General features: G+C 43.1%; 1 protein-coding gene across 1 annotated transcript; it reads right to left on the minus strand.

Moving 5' to 3' along the window:
* Nucleotides 1–12,078: 12,078 nt before the first annotated feature.
* LOC116441301 (zinc transporter 10-like) lies at nucleotides 12,079–22,489 on the minus strand. Its single transcript, XM_032103037.1, has 4 exons — nucleotides 21,995–22,489; nucleotides 21,379–21,500; nucleotides 17,714–17,950; nucleotides 12,079–16,962 (listed from the first exon to the last, which is right to left on the minus strand). Exons 1-4 carry the CDS (start codon nucleotides 22,429–22,431, stop codon nucleotides 16,487–16,489), a joined length of 1,272 nt encoding a protein of 423 aa, XP_031958928.1. The 5' UTR covers nucleotides 22,432–22,489; the 3' UTR covers nucleotides 12,079–16,486.
* Between the last annotated feature and the right edge of the window lie 1,651 nt (nucleotides 22,490–24,140).

Genomic DNA, 24,140 nt, shown 5'->3' on the forward strand with positions numbered 1-24,140 from the left:
CATCTCCTAGATTTTAGTCACATCATGCAGAAATGTATCTTGAAAATGCTTTAACTCAGAGTTTAGTGGTAAATGGGCAGATATCTGAAAAAACCCTGTACCCTATGGCAAAGGGGAAATGAGTTCTTTCAAGCAATCCTCTTTGAGACCGAGATCTAATTTAAGAAAGACCACCTTGGCTGATCCATTTATTATGATTTTCAGACTTGAAATTTGTTGTGTTCATCTTAGGTATTTGCAGCACTAGTTTTCTTCCAATAAGTGCTATTTTAACACCACCCATTTTCAGCCCACTAATAACCAGAATGGTTTATTAAATACATTATTAAGTAATCTTGTAGGCTTCTGTTTGCTAGGTATAATGTTGCAAATGAACTCACTAAAGGATATTTTTTCTGCAGGAGAAATTTCACTAACTAGATTTTTAAATCATATTTTGGAGGAAGATCAGTACTGTTCAGAGATCTTCCCTTATATACTTTAAACCTTGCTTCATATTTCACCTGAAAGACAGCCCTAAGGTCACTGGTTTATTCATTACAATTTCCTTGTATGAGGAATACTATGTCACAATGTACTTGTTAGCCTAAGACAACCAGCACCAGTCTCCTCCCCTATGCTGTTTCATCTGTTTTTATCTAATAACATCATGAAATATTTGGGTTTATTACTTTGGGATTGTTTGTGCTGAACACGCATAAATGCTGCTGTTTTGGGAGGGGGTCTTAGCACACGTTAACCTGAACAAATTGAACAAATGCATCCCCTGCAGTACTGACTTAAACGAAAGGATGAGTCAGGAGTCCAGCAAGAGGTCCCTCCCACATCCAAAAAAACCCAAAAAGCTACTTCCCAGTCTCTGGGACAGCAACGTGTGACTCCCTGTAAGGACCTCAATGAATTTGGATCTTCAACAGGCTGAATTCAAACAGTGTTAGCAGAGACCTGACTGTCTCTGTAGCTGAAGTACTGCAGATGGCAATGAGACACAGGTGATAGTTTAGCCTGCAGCACCTCAAATCACGAGATGAAAATGAAGAGCAAGGAGGAAATACTATGACACCTTGCCCATCCTGGCAGAGGGACAGCAGCTAGCACAGTTCCAGGTACCTCGTAGCCTGCTCCATGCTGCAGCTCCTCCTGGCAGCGCTGGAGGAACAGCAGTGGTATCAACAGCGCAGCACTGCCAGTCTCAGTTTGTGTGCAGTTGATGTAGAAGGGCAGAGAACCATGAGTATATTTAGGAGTGGCAATGAGCAGAGAAAATGCTGGTTTTAAACAAGTGGGGAATGCTGTTGTTTGCAAAACACTGGTAGTTCAAAAGCTGTAGATTTTCCTGAAGCCACTCTCATAGCTGCATTACAGAAAATGTAATGCAGCTATGAGAGTGCAAATGTAAATTACTCTTTCTTCTGGCATAGGAAGGCATGAATCAGTAGCAAAATGGAGCTTCACTGGCAATATGATTCATCTCACCTTTGACCACCACTTTCTGTCTCTTCTATGAATCATTATTACAAATTATTACTGACTCAAGAACGAACTCTTTGTTGAGCTCAAAATCCCACGAGTCATCAAAAACTTTAACTTTGACCACGATCCAGTACCTAGAAAACTCACTAGGATTTTAAATCTATTGCCATTGAGATTAGACTTGTTACTGAGAATTCGAGATACCGTGGCGCAGACCCTACCTTGATTTATTCCAGCATCAACCAGAATTATTTCCATTTGCAGCATCAATATGAAGCCAGAGCAAGTGAAAGATTTAAGTCAATGCAATATTTATCAGGCCTGCATCTCTGTCTTTTGTCACAGCAAAGAGAGCAACACTTAGAGCCAGGCTCTTACATAATGGCTCTGGAGATTATGCTGATCTTCAAGTCTAAAGGTGAAGTCTGACTCAGCCCTCCATCTTCCCACCATTTAGTATAAATTCCCATATGATTTCTCTGTTTTACTGACATCTCACCTTCCCCCAGGGGATTTTGGGCATATATGGGAGATGGGGACAAGAGATAACAGTCACCCTCCATTCCTCAGAAATAAACCCAAAGTCTAAGCAGGCCACTTTTACTGTCTCTCAAGCAAGCACTGAACTGGACCCTGCTTAGTTGCATCAGGCCCAGACAGATTCATGTGCAGCCAAAGGCTTCACTAAGATAACAGCAATTCATTCGTTCTGTTTTTTCCTGTTGAATGAAAACTAAAGTGTGATTCAGTATACATTAAGTTACTTTATTCCATTCTGAGATGCAAGTGTTTCACTGCAGCTGTAGGCGAGGGCAGCTCATCAGGATCATGCAAGACATGTGAGGGAATTACCATGTAAATGTATAGTTCTCTTACACGGAACAGCTTCTGATCCCTGAGCAATGTAATAGAAGAGGTGCATGCTTTCAAAAAGCAGGCTAGGTAGTTCATTACTTGCTCATCAAGAAACCCACACAGTTTAAAATAAATGCCTAAGTTGTTCTGTGTACAGCTGACAGAAAGGAGATTTCTGGCTGCACAGTGTGATAAGCAGATAAGAAACAAAGGAACTGCTTCAGGCAGATAATAACATTCCTGATAGTACAGACCTCTGCTCCCAGACAACTCCAGCACGATTTCCATAAAAGTAAACGTTGTTACTTTTCATGTAGGACTTCCTGAAATACTTCTTGGAAAGCATTAATTGAATTATATTGCCAATCTAAGACCTACAAAAGGATATCACCCCTGGACTGCCACAGGCCTGTGACCAAGGACCAGATAACTTCCTTTTTCAAACCACAGGTGAAGCACAGAGCTTGATATAGGCACCAGGACTGGGAGCCAGTCTGAGCATTCCTTTCAGAGCTGTAGACTCATTAACTTCTTAGCCCCTTTATTAAGCCTAAGCTATTTATGGAACCATTGAAATCAATGAGTCTGCTGATTAAAATAGAGCTACATGCATAAATCCTGATGTACTAACTTGTAACTGGATTCAGTATCACTAAAGCTGAAGTCAAGACAAAACAACAAAGAAGGAGCAGTAACACATGCTCCTGACATGCTTTTCACCATAGCTAGTTTAGCTAATCACACCAAACACCACTGAAAGCAAAATTCACATCAAAAAATTCTCAAATCAACCAGAAGTTTGAGAATTTGGTCTACATTTTAAACTCTTCAGGCTCAGAAGTGCCACCCATTTTATGTTTCTAGTACATCTGGCAAAACAGATTCATTCTCAGGTGCTCTCCTAGTAAAGAAACAATTAGTAATATTTAGAGTAATAAACTTCAGGATATTTCTATATAGATTAACATTTTTAAATATTTACCCCCTAGTATGTGATCAAACAGGACTTCAGAGGGTTCCTTTACTATGCTCAGCTGGACAAACAAAAGTCAACCTCATTGACATACTCTTATCACTGAAAGCCCAAAGGAGAGGGGGAATTAAAAAGAAAAGAGTTGAGAGAAGGGAGTCATTGGTTCAGCCAGTAAAAACAAACAGCCATGATGGGTGCCACAGTGGAAGTTCATGAGGTTCAGTCCCACAAGTCTTACAGTGCCCATGATCTCAGTAAAGGTGGAATCACCAGTCCTCCAAATCAGCTGAACTTCATTTTTAATTAACCACCAGTCTTTCAAATCAGCTGACCTTCATTTTTAATTAATCAGATTGAAAGGTTAAGGGCCTGGAATCTTTGCTCAAGATCTGTTAGATTTCTTTTCTTTAGATGTATAACGGCAGTCAAATTAGTCAGAATCGTTTAATCATTCATACAAGAAAAATTGCTTATCTCAACAGAAGTGCCCTTGTTATCACTTTGTAAATACAGTTGTATTATTCTGGTAGAGGATAACAGGTTCAAAGCTGTAAACCTTGGAAATCTTTCACCATATGAAAGGTTATTGTAGGCATTTACTCATAATGTCTGCTTGCTATCATGACAGTGCCAGTTCCCCAGGGGTCAGCACGTTTATGCTAAAGCACATAGTGCTGAGTGTAGAGCACGAATAAACATCTATTGTCACTGAACCCAAACACCCTCTTTTCTTCCCTGCTCTGAGCAACAAATTAAGAACAAGAGATACATGCAAGTGCATTCTTCTTGGCCTTATGATCACCCCAAGTGCTCTAAAATGCTCTCAGTGTCTTGAGAAAAATCATGCCTCAGAAAATGCTCTGGGTTTTTCTGAGCACTCCTGCTGGAGGCAGATGGACCAAAGTGGCAAAGGCAGGAATGGGTTGAGCACAGGTCAGCCTCGTGGCAGGCCCAGCTGGCTGCAGTCTAGCCAGCCTGGTCTCAAATAAGACAAAAAACAGATTTACAAAAGAGGTGGTTTGTCAGTGCTGTGGATGAGCAGGACCTCAAGGATGATCTTGAGGTTATCCATGGTGTTTGCCAAAGGGAGAACACTCGTCAGCTGGAGGGAGCTTTGTCTTGGTGTCACTATGTGACCCTGAAGGTGCACTGCGGAAAAGAGTCAAGCCAAACACTTCCCATACCCTTGATTTTACATAGTCTCCCACAAAATCTTTGAGGATTCACAAGTGTTTCCTTAAGCAGCAATATTGCAGAGTATCTTTGTATTGATTCTCTTCTCCAAATTGCTTGGAACTAGTCACCACAGCCTTTCTTTTCATGTTAGTGGTGGTGGAAGTAGTAGTAGTGTTAAAAAACACTTCAACTTAGCCACAGTAACTAAGGTGGGTTTTCGCATCTTCAAACTTTCTGACCCCTTGACAGTTCTGAATAAAAAAGAGAAATTTGGCCAGCAATGTATATTCAATATCTGGGTCTAGATATACAATTGAACAGCAGTTCTGTAAAAAGCAGGTTAGTTTTGAAGCTGGCTGCACTTTCAAGCCCCAGACCTGGTCACTTCGAATGCCTCCCTTTTAGATTTTTTGCAGGACCAAGTTAAGAAGGTCTCCAAGCCGAAAGACAGCAGCTGCAAATTGGGCAGTGTCATGCTAGGGAGGGAGAGATTGGCAGCCCTGAACAGATGGGCAAGGAAGAAAGGAGATTAGGGGGGCCCTGGATGGCAAGGGAGAAAGCATCTGAGAAGAGCAAGCAGAAGGAAAGTAATCAAAGGGATTGGACAGGCCAAAATTTGGAGTCCTCAGATAGAGGCAAGGTGGAGCAGAGCCCATGCTTGTGGAGGGTGATAAGAGCTGGTCAGATTGTGGCTGTTGCCACCAAAAAACTCATGTTGAAATAGTAACTACCCACTGAACAAAGGACTAGGAGGACTTTTCCAGGGGGATTGGCTTTATTTGTCTATCCATGCCCTCTTCCTTTCTTCCTGTGCACATCTAGTAAACTTTTAAAGACCCCCTTTGTGCTCCTCTCTACCCAGATCAACCCCAGCAGGGAAAATCAGTGCGAACACCAGGACAATGGAAGTCTACTTTTTATGCCTCTGCCCTTGACACAGCTTCAGTACCTAGCAGAAAGGTGCTTCATACAGCTGGGATCCACATGGCAGTGCTCCATAATGGTAAAGAAAATATACCAAATACATTCAAAACCCTGATTCTAGGTGCTGGCTGTTTCTGCCAGGCAGACACACAGGTAGTTAAAGGACAGCTGTGATGTCCTGACACACTGAATTGGTCCAGTTTAAAAATGATAAGCAGGAAGGAGACACCAGAGAGAAGATATCAGGGATACCCAGTAAACTGTATTTGTATGGCACTGTGATTAAAGCAAGAACTTGCATTTGCTGATACATGGTAATAAATATGGCCATGTATGGTCAGTATCATGTGTGTGTGCCTATATATGTGTGTGCATGCAAAAATAAATACATGCGTATATGTCAATGTGCCCTAAATATGAGACGTTTCTCCACTTCATCAGACTCACTGCTGCTGGCACTTGCTGTGGAAACAAGCTCCATCCTACAAGACACTCCATACATGTCTTCCTTATGGATCCTTGTCCTGAAGCCACATTTGTCCAGAATATTTTTTGCTTTATGTGTGTCCCATATGAAGAAGGTTGCCCTGACCCACGCAGCGCAGGCTGGACAGAGATGCTGGATTCAAAGAAGGCACAGGCACGCTGCCAAACACTTTGGCCAAGTGAGCAACTGCTTTGAAAGACCTCTGTGAGCCAGGCTCCTTTTTGTTCCCCTCAGCCTCCTGTTGCTGCTGCCTCACATGATTATTCTCTGGCCAGGACACAAAGTGCTTGGAGAAACAGTGTTTGTCTTTCAGAAGGAAACTTAACGTGTTAGTTGGGTTGCAAATACAAAATAATTTGCAGAAGCCTTTGACTTCTGCCAGAAATAATACATATATACATGTGCAGGAACCAGGAGGAGGTGGGGGTGATTGCCCTGCTGCTCCGTGGTCCCTAGAGATCCCCACTGTAGCCAGAAAAGTAAATTTTCATGCCCTTAAGGAGGCAGCTGAGTCGCTGTGTAACCCCTCCTTGCCATGCTGGCAGCCCAGTTCCCTGTCACGTGGAGAAGAGCAGAGCACAGGGACAGATTTTCAGCTGGTGAAAATAGCCAATATTTCCCTCTAGCCAACACAGTTCTGCTTGCTTCCACCAGCAGATAGTTTGCTCCTGTGTTCCTGCATCAGGAGCCAAATCCCTTTCTTCTTGGGCTGGCAAAGAAGCACGAGGACATTGATGCTCAGTCTGCCAAAGGCAGGCTTTGGGAATAGCCTTCATGTCAGCCCAACCACTAACCCAAAAAGATCAGTTTCCTTCTTGAAGGAGCAATACCCTGCCTGACAACCAGGAGGAAGCATAATCCATTTCATTATTTGTAGAATTTCACAGCTCTTAGGAGAATATTACTTTGGGATCTCTGCTTTTTCTGTTTCCTTTCTTTTCAGTACAGGCACACAATGCCAGCATATTGGCATAAAGGTTGGGCCAGTGTTACTTCTAGGGGTAGATGGACTTGCTGTCATTGTGAGTGTAAGGAGCTGGCTGGTTAAAACGAGATTCCATATTTCATATAATAAAGGGCAGAGGCAAGTAGGAGTTACTGCAAACAAATGAAAAAACTGTATGCGGAGACAATAGGAATCAAGGGAAATTATAAAAAAGCTTCAACACATTTTCAAGGAAGTCACTTCCTTTCAAATACAAGCATCATGAGTAGGAGGCAGAAAGATGCCTACACCTAAGGTGCCCACTTCTAGATGACCTCAGAAACTATGCTGGAAAGCACAAGTGACACTCCCAGAACAGGGTTTGTAGGGGCCGCTGAGGGAGCTCCCCAGGCTCCCACTCTTCCCCCTCTGAAATCCTCAGCAAAACCTTCTCCATCATCAGCTGAAGTTGTTTGTCCTGGGGGATGCATGACGTCCCTTTGCCACAGCACAGGCACAGACGTGCAGAGCAGATCCACAACAGGTCTTCTCCCCCAGAGCTGGCCTGGCTGTGGGTGAGAAGCAGGACCCTCCTCCTCCTCAGGAAGGGCTGGGGAGCAGCTCCTCTGAGCACCACGCAAAGGCCACGGGGCCGAGATTATCTCCGCCTGTCATGAGCTATCAAGCTACACCCAGACAAGAGAGGGCTCACTGAACACTCACACTCTTAGAAATTACACACCAGAGAAGTTCATGAGTAGAAGGGTGTTCCCCAGATGGCAATGTCAGCAAAATCATTTGGGGGCAATTGGTTGAAGTGTGCACCAACCAGCACAAAGAGCTGCAGGTACTGTGCTGCTGGTGCGTGTTTTGTCACTGCATAGACCCTTCACACTGCTGGGCTCTTAAAGCCCAGCCATAAGAAAACACTTTCTGTGACCAGTTTGGGCAAAGGAAACTGGGATATGCAGAAAGGCTACCATCTTGACTTCATACAGCAGCTCTGAAAAGAAACAGCTAATCAGAGTGCTGCTCTGCAAGATGTCATAACATTCACTGAGCTGATTTCCCATCTCCTGTAGTTCTTCCTGGTTTACAGCGGGTGGATCAGCTCATCCACATCAGATGCTTTTTACAAGACTGATTTTTAAGGTGTTCATTGAAAAAAAGTTGCTTTCTACCTCTTGAATTATGCAATCCTTTGCTTGCAAAATATTCTGTCCTCTAGGCTGTGGACCTACTGTGTCAATGACTAGTATAAACTCATCACTGGGTTATTTCCCCACACATACCCTGAAGCCTCTTACCATAGTTTTGTTTCCACCTCCTCACCACGGGGTGGTCAGCAATGTGTGGTTAAACAAACACAGAGTTTATTAAACATGAGTGAACACTGAAAAAAAAGTAAGAATGTCCTAGGACCAGAAGAAGGTAAAGCAAAGGGCAGTGTCATATTGAACGTGCCACTTGCCTTGCACCTTTCATTTCCAAAGCAATGCAAGGAGCTGGGATTGATAGCATTATCTGCTGACTGCACTGCTGATCAGGGCAGCCTCTCCCCTCTCAGCTTGCCCTGTGCACTGATGCAGAGGAAACCTTTCCACCCTTGAGCCCAAGAAACCACCACCAGCCTCATCTCCTTTTCTACCTGCAGGTCCTGCTACCTTGCACAACAGAGTGGAGGCTCGGGGACCAAGGGCCTCACCAATATTGGCAAATTAAACCACAGCTGGGAATGAACCATGATAATCTGTATTAGTAAGGTGTTCAAGTCTTTCACAGACCATGCCAATTACTGCTCTCCATGCCCAGGTACAGTCCAGAGTCAGGGGCCTAATCTGAGCTGGTCATGAGCAGGGAGCCACCCTCTCCTGAAGCGAGCACTATCTTCCCAGCACAGGTACAAGCTTTTGTGTGCCGGCTGCTCCCTGTGCCTGGGAATAACCCCAGGTATAATTAATTGACCAACATACAAGTAGTTGAGAATAATTCCTGGTTGTTCAAATGCCTGTTATCTGTATTGACCAAGATATGTGTTTCTTTCATCAGACAGCCAATGTAACTTCAGCAGAGGCAAGTTCAACCACAAACCTCCAGTGGCTCTCTAGAGAGCTGATGGTAAGCATTGCAATTATGCTTTTCTGGCTACCATTTTATAGCAAAATAACTCTCTGTCTGTAAAATATGACTAGGATTCAACAATAAATTCCATATTTGAATCAGAGAGCAAAGCTTGTGTCCTTGAAGAGACAGAGGCTTACTCATCCCTGAAGAATACCTCATTAGCTCCCGCTGGCATTTCATTGCACATCTCCTACTCTGTTTTACTGAACCTCTACCTTGTCCTAACTGGAAGATTCAGTAACTTCCCCCCAGATATATTCTAAATTTGCCAGACAATTTAACTGACTCTTCATCCCCCATTTGTGATTACTGCTATTTCTTCACTTCTTACTACAGCTTTGGGTCAGAACAAGATCTCCACCAGATCAGAAAGCACTTGCCCTCAGCAGATAGACACGCACCCATTTGTGGGGAATCCATAGCAGCCACCTTAAACATCCTTGCAGAAGGGTATGGATTTAAAACCGCACATTTGGAAACAGAACAAACTGTAATTGCAAACATGTAACATAAAATGCGTAAACATTTTGCATAAATTAATATTGAATGCATAAGAAGCTATACAGATTGTGGGCTTTTTTTTAGAAGCTGTTTTAAAAGTGCAGTCTACCACATCCAGCCCAAACTCATCCTATTTCTGTGACTTCTTGGAGCGTAGAAAAGTATCAAAACAGTAGCAGCCCTCTAAGATGGAAAAATACCTTCTGCTCCAGAAAGACTGAGATACAAAATGAGGGCCTCTGTATAGAGAAGTCCTTGAATTTCAAGTGCTTTATGTCAGTCTGTGCAACAGAGAAACTGTTCCTAAGGTGTCAGGATTAAAATCACATGGTCCAAATCTATCAGCCCTTGTTCTTCTTGTCCTAAAACTGTTTTTTTTTCAACAATTATTGATCAGAGCATGATCTCATATCTTTGTAAAATAATCCCAGGATTGCTTGGGCAGCATTGCTGCAGTAATTTTCATGTACAACCAATAATGGTTAGGCTAAACCCTCAACATTTCTTTTCTGTTCATAACTTTTTTTTTTCTCTTTAGCATATTTTCTCTCTCTGTAAGGAAAGAGGAGACCTGGCTACCCTGGACAAAGAGAAGTCGGAGGTTCTCAACAAAATCTATGCCTGTCTCACCTCTGTGCCAGGCAAGAGAATGGAGCAGATTCTCCTGGAAACTATGCTAAGGCACATGGAAAACAAAGAGATGACTGGTAATAGCCACCATGGCTTTACAAAGCAGAAATCATGCCTGACAAATTTGCTCACCTCCTGTGACGGGGTTACAGCTTTGATGGATGGGACAGAGCAACTGACACCATCTGCATGGATTTTGCAAAGTGTTTGACACTGTACTGCATAACATGCTTGTCTCCAAATTGGAGAGGCATGGATCTGATGGATGGATCACTCAGTGGATAAAGAACTGGCTGAATGGCTGCACGCAAAGAGGGGTGGTCAATGGCTCATTGTCCAAGTGGAGATCAGTGACGAGCAGTGTCCCTCAGGGGTCAGTACTGTACTAGCCAATACTATTCAGTGTCTTTGTCAGTGACATGGACACTGGGATAGAGGACACCTTCAGCAAGTTCACTGGTGACACCAGGCTGTGTGGTGCAGTCAACACGCTGGAGGGAAGGGATGGTATCCAGAGGGATCTTGACTGGCCAGAGAGCTGGGCCGCTGCAAACCTCAGGAAGTTCAACAAAGCAAAGTGCAAGGTCCTACACCTGGGTCATGGCAATCCCAGACACACCCACAGGCTGGGCAGAGAAGTGATTGAGAGCAGCTGTGTGGAGAAAGACTTGGAGGTGACGGTGGATGAAACGTTCAACATGAGCTGGCAATGGGTGCTTGCAGCCCAGAAAGCAAAGGAAATCCTGGGCTGCATGCAAAGCAGCGTGGCCAGAAGGTCAAAGGAGGTGATTCTCCTCTCCTCCACTCTGGTGAGACCCCACCTGCAGTGCTGCATCCAGATCTGGTGACCTCAACAGAAGAAGGACATGGAGCTGTTGGAGCAAGTCCAGAGGAGGTCACAAAGTTGATAGGAAGACTGGAGCATCTTGCTTAGGAAGACAGGCTGAGAATGTTGGAGCTGTTCCTTGAGGAGAAGAGAAGGTTGTGGAGGGACCTCATAGCAACCTTCCAGTATCTGAAGGGGGGCTGAAGAGAAGCCTGAAGAGAGTGACTCTTCCTCAGGAACTGCAGTGATAGTACAAGGAATAATGGGTACAAATCGAAAGAGAGGAAATTTAGGTTAGATATTAGGAAGAAATTCTTTACTGTGAGTGTGATTAGAGACTAGAACAGGTTGCTCAGGGTGGTTGTGGATGTGGAGTTCAAGACCAGGTTAGATAAGGCCTTGAGCAACCTGGCCCAGTGGGAGGTGTCCCTGCACATGTCAAGGGTTTGGAACTAAGTAATGCTTAAGATCCATTCCAACCCCTTAACCTTCTATGAATCTATGTGTAATTTTAATTTTGTCAGGAATGGCTTTAAAACTTTTTCAGTTCTGTCTTCCAAATCACTAGTCGTCCACCATCTACAAGCCGAGTAATACCAACCACGCACACGAGCACAGGCAACGTATTGGCCAAACCTGAACTGCATTTCTTATGGAGCATTTATGTAGCATCTGCCACTCAGACACACTCAAAGGACTTAAAAAAAAACAAACCAAGCACAATGACCACAGCCTCCTTATTGATTATTCTTAACAAAGTAAGTAGGGACATGAACAACTGGAGAATTGGACACAACAGGGTAGGGAGCAGGTGGCAGATACTTAATACTGATGCTAAGAAGACAAACATATGAGGGCATCTCTGTGACTGCTGTTCCAAAAACGGCACCTAAACTTGTAGTGTTAGACCTCACCCCATTTCTAGCACACACATTCAGGTCATGAAACCCAGGAGTGAGAATCACAATATACACGTTCAACTTTCTCCATGTGGCAAAATGCAAGGCTGCTTGCAGAAGAAAAGCTTTTGAGTGCTGATTCCCTTTTCTTCTAAATACATACAAAATTTGCAACATTAACAAGCTCACAGGTTGAGAACAAACTTCACTCATGCAAAGATCCTAAAATTATCCAGTGAGACACAAGCTCCCTATTGCTAGCAAACATCAAGCTCAGAACAAAGGTTTATTTAAAAATACACTTTATTTACAAGACATTCAAACTTCATTTTGATAAAAATATAGCTGTACATAAAACCTTAAGTCATTTCTCACTAATGGTTAATAAAACCCCAGTGAGATTCAGCAATCATGGAAATTACATTTTGGCCCATTAAATCACATCAGGAACAGAAAAACTGGAGGAAATTTTTAAGCAACACAGCTCCATAAATGTAACAATCTTTTACAGTGACATCCTCACATCAAGGTATCACTGTTCAAATAAAGTATTTAACATAGAAAGTGCTTCCACTGTACAGCAGAGTAAGTAGTAGAACCCATAGGAATGTTCATAGCTTTTGAATTATCTTTCACTAAGCTTTCCCCCAAGATGTTAATGACCAAGGAACCCTCCTGATTTCACTTTACCTTCCCACGTTTAGAAATCAAACTTTCTTAGGAAGTTGATTCAGTTAGAGTGTTCATAAAGAATTTAAATATACATAAACACATGTGTTCCTACCTCAGGATGACTACTTAGATAACACTTCTACACAGACCACACTACACAAAATAGTCCTTGGATTAACTCACATCAAGCCATCCATAGAACTTGGATAGTGAACTTCACTTTGGGAAAAATTCAGGTACTGGTGTGGTTCCTTCAAAGTTCAGAATAAAAGGGAGTATTCAGGACAATAAGCATTATAACCAGGAATGGGAGAGGGAAAGAAGAGGAAAAAGTAAAAAAGGGCAAAAATTGGTTTGCAATGGTAAGGTGTGTTTAACATAGCAAAACCAGAAAGTGGGTGTATTTTAGTAGAGTGCAAAATTTAAACTTATACATAAAAATGTATTTCTAAACTGTATTATTGGTACACCACCATGACCAGACTATCAAAACCATCCTGCTTTTATTGAAGAGACAACGAAAAGAACATTAAGAGGAAAAAAACCACACTTGCACGATGAGTCAAAGTAAGTATTGTAAAGAAGACAAGGAAAAGGTGGTAAAACAAAGGCAATACTCCTGAAAATAGTAGCAGTTTTCTTTATAATGAAGAGCAAAGGCAACGCCTACATTTAGAGAGCTACAGAAGAAGAAAACATTAAAAATCAAATTGGCACTTTTGGCACCCATGAAAAGGTGAAAAGAATTGATTCTCTTTAAGAAAAGGCACGCGACTGATGAAGGCCAGTAAATTGCTTTTGCTTTCAATGTCATGTTAACTTATTCCAGGTTTCACTTTTACTCCAGAATGATCTGGCAAGCCTAGCAAGGGTTTCATCATCGTCCTACTAGGTCACATGTATGACTGGCTATGGATCACATCCACAGGAGCTGGACAACCAGTTGAAAGTCAAATATAATTTAAGCAGATTTCCTTTGCCACCAGCAGCAATGGACAGAAAGGGACAATCATTGCAAGAGAACATGAAAGCCATGAGAGACAATCACAAGGCAGTGGTTGAAGGGGACAGAGCAGCACAATCAACCTGCATTTGTCAGGGAGGCAAACAAAGCAATTCAGCTAAAGAGGCCAGAACAGAGCTTTTATGACAGTGCAATAGACTACAAAACTGAATTTAGAACAACTGCCCATAGATAAAGGGCTAACATGGAAATATACTATACCTCAAAATGAGGGAAGCCTGCCTCAACAGAATTAGAAGAGATATGCCAAGAACTGAAGGGAAACAGGCCAACACAAAATACACACTCATTGGAATGGAGTCTCCCACAGAAGTAGAGAGGGGACACACACTACAGGAGAAAAATATTTTGTTACTGAAAGGAAGGCAAAGATGTTGGTCAGAAACCTTGGTTGAATACCCTGAAAGTCCCAACATAAAAAAAAAAAAGCAAGGTTTAGCTCATAAGTAACATAGCTCTGTTGGTTTTGCTTGTTTAAGTAATAAAGCAATTTTAAAATCTGTTTGTTTTCTAGATATGAAGATTTCTATAAGCCTAGTATTTTCCCATTTATTCACAAGCAGCAGTTACAGTACATTCAACCAGACGAGAAAAAAAGTTTAAGGATGTTATTTCATTGTATTTTCAGATTACAACACTTTTAAAAAATTTAAAAATACATAGCCACGGTTTTAACACTGGAAGAATAAAAATTGCCCATTTTGACAAATGCCCCAACATCACACATACTAGTTTTCTTTAATCCCAGAGTAAATACTGCCATTCCAGCTTTCAACCATTTAATAAAATGTGTGTGTGTGTATATATATATATAAAATTACCTAATTTAGGATACAAATGCATAATTATGAAAGGGTGCTTGTTTTAAAGGATATCTGTGAAGAAAGTTCTCCCACAGACTTTGTTGTTATTTTGGGAGCTTTCTATTCCAGTTCTCAAAAACACAATAAATACATTTTTCATTTACATCAAAACACCATCACAGATGAAAATAAAGAGGAAAAAAAAGAACAGTATAAAGGGCTGTCTTACTTCACAGCACATGCTTGTAAAAGACAGAGCAATTCTTATGATGTTTCCTGATTTACATTAGCTGGTGCAATAACTGCCAAGCAAGATCCTGCTGCTGCTAAAGGAATCAAAGAGGCTGGAGGATCAAGCTCTTAATTATATTAACAAATAGGTTAATTTGTATAATAGAAACTTACAGTGAAATAGTATAAAATGTCTTAATTCACCCAAAAATTTGTTTAAAAGGGGTAATTACGATTCCAGAAATGTTCTATTTAGACTGGAATCACTGCTTCAGTAAATACCACATTCCAAGTAGTAAAATATCATTCTGTGTTTTAATATCAATTGAATTATTGCAATCATCTTTATTAATAAGGAGTTGGCTGCTTTTAAGCCATCCTTACAAGGAGGTCCCGGTATTTTCCCAGCCCAGGCTGGAAATCAATTTGCCCTTTCTGTTAAGGTGTCACTGAGATAAAGACACCTCTATTTCACAAAGGTGTCCTTGTGAATAAATGGATGAAATTGCCTCTCCAGGCCACACAGACCACTGAAAGGCTGCTTTTGCCAGCAAAATGTATTTGGAATCTTCTGGATCTGATCTGCATAGCCAGGGAGACCAAGCACTAGACTCAGTGTGGATTGGGTAGTGAGTCTCCTCTCCCAGAACCCTGTGGAATGCACCTGAAATCCAGCACTGGTAACAGGGCACACATCGCCTTGTTTTCCTTAGAGCACCCCTGCATACCTTCAGAAAGAGCAAGCAGCAAAAAGATAGTGAACTCCTTCACTAAATACGCTTTGAGAGACACCTTTGGGCAGGGGGAGGAAAGCCAGGGCAGAGGGTAAGGTCCAGACCTTTAAAACCAGCCGAGAAGAAATAATCAAGACTAAACCAGGAAAAATTTCCTGGTTTAATTTTTTTAAAGCTCCCTCTGAGTGATAATACTGCATATGAGACTTTAAAGGTGCTTCCTTAATTAATACAATATTAAATTATGCCTTAATAATAGAATTTCAGATTTTCAACTGTTCATAATAAACACATTAGCTTATTTATTCAGCATGAATAATGACAGACTCAGTGTCAAAGATAATGCAATCATCCTGCACAATGATGAAATAAGACCATGGCTCTTAGAACTTGTGTTGTCAGGAGAAGGATAAAAAGAATTTGAAAAGACTGAGTTGTACAATCACAGCAGTGAAAAAGATAATAGTTATTTGGATGACTGCCTGCATTTCCATTTGCTAGAGTCCATACAGACAATGCTAGTAGGTATTTATTTGCTTTCATGAAAGCAGCCTACTCCTTAGCACACTCATCTATGATTAAGCTGGGACTCCAATATTGCTTGTGGAGAAGCAAGACCAGCTTCTGCTCTGTCCCTAAATACAGGAGTCAATCAAGAAAACAACACAAGTCAAAATTCCTGAGTGCTTCCCCTTAGATACTCTTAATTTCATTCACAAACCCCACTGGCCAAAAGTGTTACTGTGAAAAATGAACTGTCCATGCAAAAATGGGGTTGAAGGATCAGTAAAGCATCTCTACTGAAGTCCTTTGTAAATATACAGTACTTCAGCCCAGTACAGTCATTAACTGGCCACAGAGCTTTTAAGAAACAGCTCTCTTCAGCAGGAAAGGCCAGAGTTTCTCTCCCAGTGCCACTGGCTGTGAACAGCAAACATCAGTGCAGACAGAGAGATAGACACCATCCACTCTAACAGCAGGAATTCACCCTTAGTTTGGTAAGGAACTGGGTAAGGCTGCATCACAAAAATCTTAGATGAACACAACAGCCTTGGTGGAAATCTTAATCCTTATTTCAGGTACAAGGGGGGTTTAGGTGTATTTTGGTTTACAGCTAAAGCACAGAAATCTTTTTGCCACACCTACATCAGCTACAATGACTGATGCCCCCCTTCCCAACCAGGATATGTTTGCTCCATGAAAACATGACACAGAGCAGAGGGAATTGCCTAAAATCGTGTACCACACAACTGTGATTTGTCATCAGACACGTCACAATTTTTCGCGTTTCTCATGCTCTCCTCTGCCACTGGGTCCTCCACAGGAATTTCAATGTCACTTTTCCTTGAACCATCGTCTTTGTGCTGTGTGGAAAGGCAACTTTCTCTTTTCTCCATGTAGCCATTCGTTTTAGCCCTGGGGGGCTCCCTCTGGCTGCAGCACAGCTGAGAATCACAAGCTTTTGAGATGCAGGGTGAGCTGCACAGTAGATGAGAAGTCTTGTGGTCAACATACTCAGGCTGGATGGTCACGGAATGGACTCCTGCCTCGTGGAAAACCTTCCGTATTTTGTAAGCAGCATCTTGGTAGTCAGAAGGGGTTTGGCACTTGACATGAAGGGTGGCAATATTCTTCCCACTTGCAAGCTCCCAGACATGCACCTCATGGAAGCTGCTAACCCCTGGTACACGAGCTAGTCTGTCAGCTGGAAGACATAAGAGAAAGGTATTAGGGGCTTTGGTGCACTGATTAATGATCAGTCTCACTAGGCACCCTATTCAAAAGCAGCAGTGTCGAAACTATCATTTTAGAACAAACATACTTGATAAAATATGTCTACTCCCAGCTGCCTTCAGTTCAGCCTCCAGGTGACTGCATGAACAGGCCATCCTTCCTTTTGGATTCACCCACCCCTCAGGCTCCCTAATGGCAATTACCAACTTTTCACAGAGGAAACCTTACAGCATCACTTCCTCTATCAAAATCCCACATCTTCTGGTTTCTTTAACCCTTGAGCATGATGGAATTCCAGAAATACCCAGTGCTACTCCACAATTAACCAGTGTGAACAGCACTAAGAGCTACAAAATTACCCAACCTTAATGGAAATTTCTAAGATGTTTTGGCAGCCTTTCAGAAGTAGCCACTGCAGGGTTGGAAAAGATTGTAACTCAACACTGGTTTTTTCACAAATAACCAACACAAAGCATTAACAGCTCAAGATCTGGTATGTTTGATGTATTGTTGGAGTATCACATTCTCAAAATGCATGCTTTAACTAATCCAGAGAGATTTGAGTCATGTTGCTAGGACACAGGCATGTGACTGTTTCTCACAGTTCTTGAGAATTTAGAGCTAATACGAGTAAATAATCCAAACATATCATTCCACAAATAACATATGCATTGAAATACACCATTAAAATTAACAGCATTTCAACAACAAATTTGACTTACTCAGTAGTTGCATATTAACACCTTTGGGGACCATCTGCAACAAAATAGCTGAGGTCTCCTTTATAAGTGGGAATGCAGAAGACAGGATGATGAACACCATAATTATTGTCAGGCTTGGATCAATGTAGCACTGCCAATTACACGAAGCAGCCCCCAGAGGACGTACATAGAAGATAGTAGCAGTAACTACCACGACCACAGATCCAAGTGCATCTCCCATAACATGCAAAAGAACACCTGAAACAAATGGCACAATTTCCATTAGTGGGATGGGTTTGGGGTTTTTTGCTTTGTTTTGGTTTTTTCTCTGGAGGGGAATGTAATGCTACATTTTTCAAGTATGTTCCACTTGACATGAAGAATGCAATATTCCAGCCATTAATATCGAAACCAAAGTTTCCAGTAACAGCTTTTGGAAAAAAAGCAAGGGAAATACTGACTCTGAAGAACTGCTGTTTAAGTGGGATGCATTATTAAGCATGTAGGGTATGCTAGCAACTGCTGTCCAACTGCAATGCCATGGCAACACAAAATGTGCTTGCTTAAATGCATGAAGATTATTAAGAGATCCTGGCACGTTAAATCTAAATTTAAAATTGATGACTAAATTTATCCATTCTACCCTGGAAGTTGAGAGCCACAGACTACCCTCAGCAACAGTTACCCTCCCCCATGAGTTTCTGTGACACCGCTGAAATCTGAAAAATTGCCTAAGTGAACTCTAAGCTGGCTCCAGACACCCTCAGACCCCAATTTTCAGATCAAGCTTGATTACCAGTCATATTGTTCCATCAATATTACTAGTCTTCTGACCTGCCAAAAATCTAGGGTCAGTCACATGGTTTAGTGCCTGGACTACTCTAAATTGAGAGGAATTCTGGGTACCTCTTCTTACATCTTATAAAATAAGGTTTTGTACAAAAGGTAAAGACACAAAACTGTAACATATTTAGCTGCTCTTTAAACTACCATAACCAAAGCTGGTTTTCTGCTATACAGTTACCATAACCCAAGAAGTCCCTTTTTTTTTCTTTTTACTACTTTACATAAACTTTGCTCTTCCCATCACTTCTCATTTTTGTTAGTTTTTACTGTTCAAACTCAGATTTTATTCCAACCCATGACTGAATTCCGAACATCTCTCTCTATATGAAGTCAATTTCTTAGTCAGCACTTTTTGGGGGGGGAAGCTGTGAAAGAAGGAAATGAACGGTCTCCTTTTAACAACCCTATCACATACACTCTCAAGTGCTTCACTGCCGTTTAATCCCTTCCTCTGGGCTAGGGAAGTCTTAAAAGGCTCCCCCAAAACTCATTAACAACACAGCAAAGAGTTTTGATGATGCTGGATACTGGATTAACCCTAGAACTCTGCCTGTGCTGCTGTTCCTTGCCAGCTCTGCACACACACCTTTATCTGTGTGAGAAATGAAGGCCACAACCTCTGGAGCTCCTCCAAATCACTTGGGTCAGATAAGAAAATACAAACTCCTGGTGAGTCCAGCTCTTTCTGCTGGAGTCAGGCGTGTTCTGTCCCATTTGGCAGTCTACCACGGGGTTTTACTCCTCCTAACAGTGTTGCAGTGTTTCCTTTTCATTTACAAATAGTCCTGATTCAGCATGGGCTATCAGCTGTTGCACTAAAAAGAGGGACAGGCAGGATGCAATTGCATTGCCCAGGCAACTAACAAGAGAGCACAGCTTATAAAGAACAGGAAAATGTTTCAGAAAGCCTTCTTTTGAGTTAAGAAAAAAACTAACTATGTCAGAATTTTGATGAATCAGTAATTGAGAATACAGAATTAGGAAAAATGCTTATTTTACATTCTTAACATCATTAATATGTACATCTTGGTAAGGCATCACAGAATTAGGGCCCAGACAGAAACGAACACATTTCCCTATCAAATCCCAAAGACTATGATTATAAGCTGGAAGTGAAAATGAGTACTTACAGAACGAAAGCAGTATGGTAAGACCATAGGTAACTGTTTCCAACAACTTGCCTTGCAAAGTCTTACTGAACTACTCTGCATATGCTCAAGAAGTAAAAGGAATAATTTCACACTACAATAATTAATCCTGCCAGGCAGAATTTATGGATTCCTGTTCCTACCAGTTCTAAAAATCAAGGAATCCATCCCTCTGTCAATCCATTCTGTTCAGCCATGTTTTTCAGGGAGGCTCGAATTCCACAACAAAAGAATTTTTTGCCAGGTGATCACGACGTATAGCTATGTAGACAACTTAAAATGAAAAGTATTGATTGAATCAGAATTTCAAAGACATATCTTTATGACTACAGAAGCAAAGAACATTTATAAAGATAATAAAAATAGGTTTTGCTAAGGTGACATACTGAAGTAGCACTTAAAAATTTCTTTCTAAAAAATCGAAGATGAAAAGTATCTTAAAATAACTGTCACAAAACTTCTTATCTTTCAGACATTTTTGAAAGCTTCCAGCATCTTTATACCTAAGCACTGTGGTTCAGGCAAGCAAGGCCTTCTCTAAAGTAATTGGTTTCTCACTCTTCTCTCCTCCATCTCTGAGTGTGACAGTTTGCTTATCCTGCTCAAATAATGTTACCACTATAATGCCATAATTTTCAGTGACACCAACTTCTAGTCATTCAGGCAAGTGTTCAGACTCTAGCACATGGTTTGATTTTCCAAATCATCTTCCCTTACAGAAGCATTTTTGTAGCTGTGCAAACACTTTTGAAAGACAGACAGTCACATATACACACAAAAAGACCCCAGCAAGCCCAGGTGTCTGACTGCCACATTGACCTCTCAAGCTGAATTTATGCAATGCAAACTTACACAACCTTAGAGGAATATCAGCTGCTGAGAGGTGACCATAAAAAGCCTGAAACTACTGTTCTGATTCAGGTTTCTGACAGTCCTTTCCTTGGGGACAAACTCCGCATTTCATATCCTCAAAGACATCTGCTTTTTGCCCTGCTCAGAGTACACACATAAAAGTGTATGCATGGAAACGCCTACACAGACAGGGAGAGACACGTGGGTAATTTATTCCTAGGAGGAGCTTTATGCTTCACTCCACAGATTCCCAGAGACCTGTTGAATTACAACGTAGGAAGGGCTGATCCTGTCACAGACTCTCACAGGGACGGGTTCACACTTCAGGGGCCTGCAAAAACACCATGCTGAAGCACCGGTTTCAGAATCCTTTTTCTTATGCTGACAATAAAACATTATCAGCCTTGGGATTTAGAAGGATTTCTGTTTTCTACCCAAAAGCATTTTAAGGTTGAATATTGGTCAACTACTACATCAGTGACACTCAAAAATGCACCTCATAGCTACCTGTGTTACCTTCCTGTAAAGCCTGTAATGACTTGAGCTTAGTGCAATAGGGTTTGTGTTCTCCAAATGTTCAGCTGTACTCTTCTAAGAATAAAAATCAAAATGTGAGCACACTCAGAGCCAAACCAGCATGACACAATTTTGTTACTACTTATGCTATTTCATACAATCAAAACCTTTCCAGCAGAGATAACTGGATCCAAATATATAGAAGAGTCCTGGGGTTTTGCTCCCCTTCTTGCTGATATTTGTGTGTGTGTATGTAAATCTGAAATGAAAACCACAAAGAGTTTGAAGTTAATATAACGTTAGCAGTATACTCCTATGTCATACCTCTGATGTTCAATGCTTCAGACTTTTTCTCTTTTTTCTTCTCTGACCCCTCTTCAGGGCTCTTTTGGTCATTTGGTGAATCACCTGCATTCAAAGAAGAAACGCTGTGTTGTGTATAAGTTCTACAAACAGAAAAAACATCAAAACCAAAACCTTCTCAAAATCAACTTATTTCAAAGATGACAAGAAGAAAACATAAAAACGAGTCAAAACATTTCCTATGCAGTTCCCTGGGCAACGCCTCCTCCCCCCATCCCGAGAGGACACCCAGAAGCCCGGGGCAAAGTACAAGGTGAAAGAGGCGGCGGGTGCCTGAGTGGGCTTAGTGAAAGCCCCCGGGGCCCACGGGTGACCTTGGGGCTCTGAAAGGGCCCAGAGGATTGGGCCAACATCTCGGCGGGTCCCGAGGGAAAACGAGAGGGAGAGAAGGGATGGGGAAGGGTACGGAAGGGTGAGAAGGATGCTGAAGGGAAGAAGGGGTGGGGAGAGATGCGGGACACAAGGGGAAGGCGGGGAGGCGAAGTGCAGCCGAAAGGCACCTGCTTCATCTGCCTCGCCGCTCGGGCTGCCACCGGGCACGTCCCGCAGCGCGGCGGCCGCGGGCGGAGGAGCGGACGGGCGTCGCCGGCGGCAGCAGGCGCCCCAGTCCTGGAAGACGAGGAGCCCCACGACGTTGACGGCGAGGCCGAGGGTGCCGACGATGAGCACCAGCTGGGCGTCGTCTATGGGCTCAGGCCGGGCGAGGCGGAGGATGGAGTCCACGAGGATGGTGAAGCAGAGGGCGGTGAGGAAGACGGCGTTGCTGAGCGCTCCCACCGCCTCGGCCCGGCTGTAGCCGTAGGTGGCGCGGGGACCGCGGCTGCTGCGGCGGGCGATGCGCCCGGTGGAGAGCCCCACGCAGAGGGAGATGAGGTCCGAGAGCATGTTGAAGGAGTCGGACACCAGCGCGATGGAGTTGCCCAGGTATCCGGACACCAGCTCGGCCACGAAGAAGCCGACGGTGAGCACCAGCATGAAGATGAGGCGGCACGTCTTGCCCGAGTACCGCCCCATGGCGGCCGCTCGCTGCCGCCGGTAACGCTCCGCGCCAGCGCCCGCCCGCAATAAGAGCGCCCGGCCCGGCCCGGCCCGGCCCGCCCGGGGGCACCGCCCCGCCCCGCCCCGCCCCGGGCACCGCGGGCCCCGAGCGGCCACGGCGGGGGACGCGGAATCAACCAAACGCGCAATGAACGGAAGAGAGATGGGCCGCGGGGAGGCGCGGAGCCGGGCGGCGGCGGGGGAAGGGCCCTCTCGGGCAGGCACAGCTACCCAAGGCTGTCCTGCCTGCGCTCCGGCCACCCCGAGACGGTGAAGTTCCAGCGATCCAACAATTACGGTCCTTTGGTGCTTTATTGGGGACGAAAGTGCCAAACCAAAGGACAGAGTGTCGTCTACTGAGCTAGCTCGTTTCCAGCCACCAGTCTTTAAAGAGGTGTGTCAAAAAGCCAAGCGAATCCTGGGCTGCATGCAAAGCAGCGTGGCCAGAAGGTCAAAGCAGGTGATTCTCCTCTCCTCCACTCTGGTGAGACCCCACCTGCAGTGCTGCATCCAGATCTGGTGACCTCAACAGAAGAAGGACATGGAGCTGTTGGAGCAAGTCCAGAGGAGGTCACAAAGTTGATAGGAAGACTGGAGCACCTTGCTTAGGAAGACAGGCTGAGAATGTTGGAGCTGTTCCTTGAGGAGAAGAGAAGGTTGTGGAGGGACCTCATAGCAACCTCCCAGTATCTGAAGGGGGGCTGAAGAGAAGCCTGAAGAGAGTGACTCTTCCTCAGGAACTGCAGTGATAGTACAAGGAATAATGGGTACAAATCGAAAGAGAGGAAATTTAGGATGGTAAAATACTGGCACAGGTTGCCCAGGGTGGTTTTGGATGCCCCATCCCTGTTAGTGTTCAAGGCCAGGTTGAATGGGGCTTTGAGTAACTTGGTCTAGTGGGAGATGTCTAAGCATGTGGAACTTCATCTTTAAGGTCCATTCCAACCCTTAACATTTTATGACTCAATGAAAATAATACCTTAGTGTGCACAAATCTATCACCACCCTACAAGAAAAATAATTTCATGCACTTTTTAACCTACAGGAAAGTCTACAAGAACCATAATATAGTAGTAAACCTCTATCTTGTATTTGTAGATGTTTTGTTGTTGTTGCTCTTAGGACAGTTCTTGGGAAAACGACAGCCCTGCTGGCAAAGGGTAAAAGGACAGAGCTGCGCTACTAATACATCATTTCAAATTGATGGGGACAACTAAAGGAGCTGCTGTGAAATCAAGCTATCCTCAACAACGGGGTTCTCAATACCAGAACTCATCCCAAAAATAATAAAATATATAAGACCTAAAGAAAATTATGTCCTTAAGGTGTTATCCTGTGAGAGTTTGGAGCACGTCAGCTATGCCAGAGGCAAACCAGTGCTGAGGTACTGCTTCAGCAGCTACAACTCACACTGAAATGCCACATCACACGTTTCACCTGCTTGACAAAGCACCCATCACTGTCAGATTTTAAACCAGCAAGGCCAAGAAACACTATCTTGTCCCACCTACCTAAGGCAGTGCTCTCTACAGCCAGAAATCCCTTCAGGGCCTCAGGAATTTCCTCTTTGTTCTAGCTCTGAAGCAATTGCATTGTTACGGCTGTTGATTGAGTTTGAGCCCTTGGTTGAATACATCTTTTAAAGGAGGCCTCTCCATTTCACCTAACTCTGTGCACAGAAGCCA

This window comes from Corvus moneduloides, chromosome 3 (assembly GCF_009650955.1).
Source record: "Corvus moneduloides isolate bCorMon1 chromosome 3, bCorMon1.pri, whole genome shotgun sequence".
Lineage (NCBI taxonomy): Eukaryota > Metazoa > Chordata > Aves > Passeriformes > Corvidae > Corvus > Corvus moneduloides.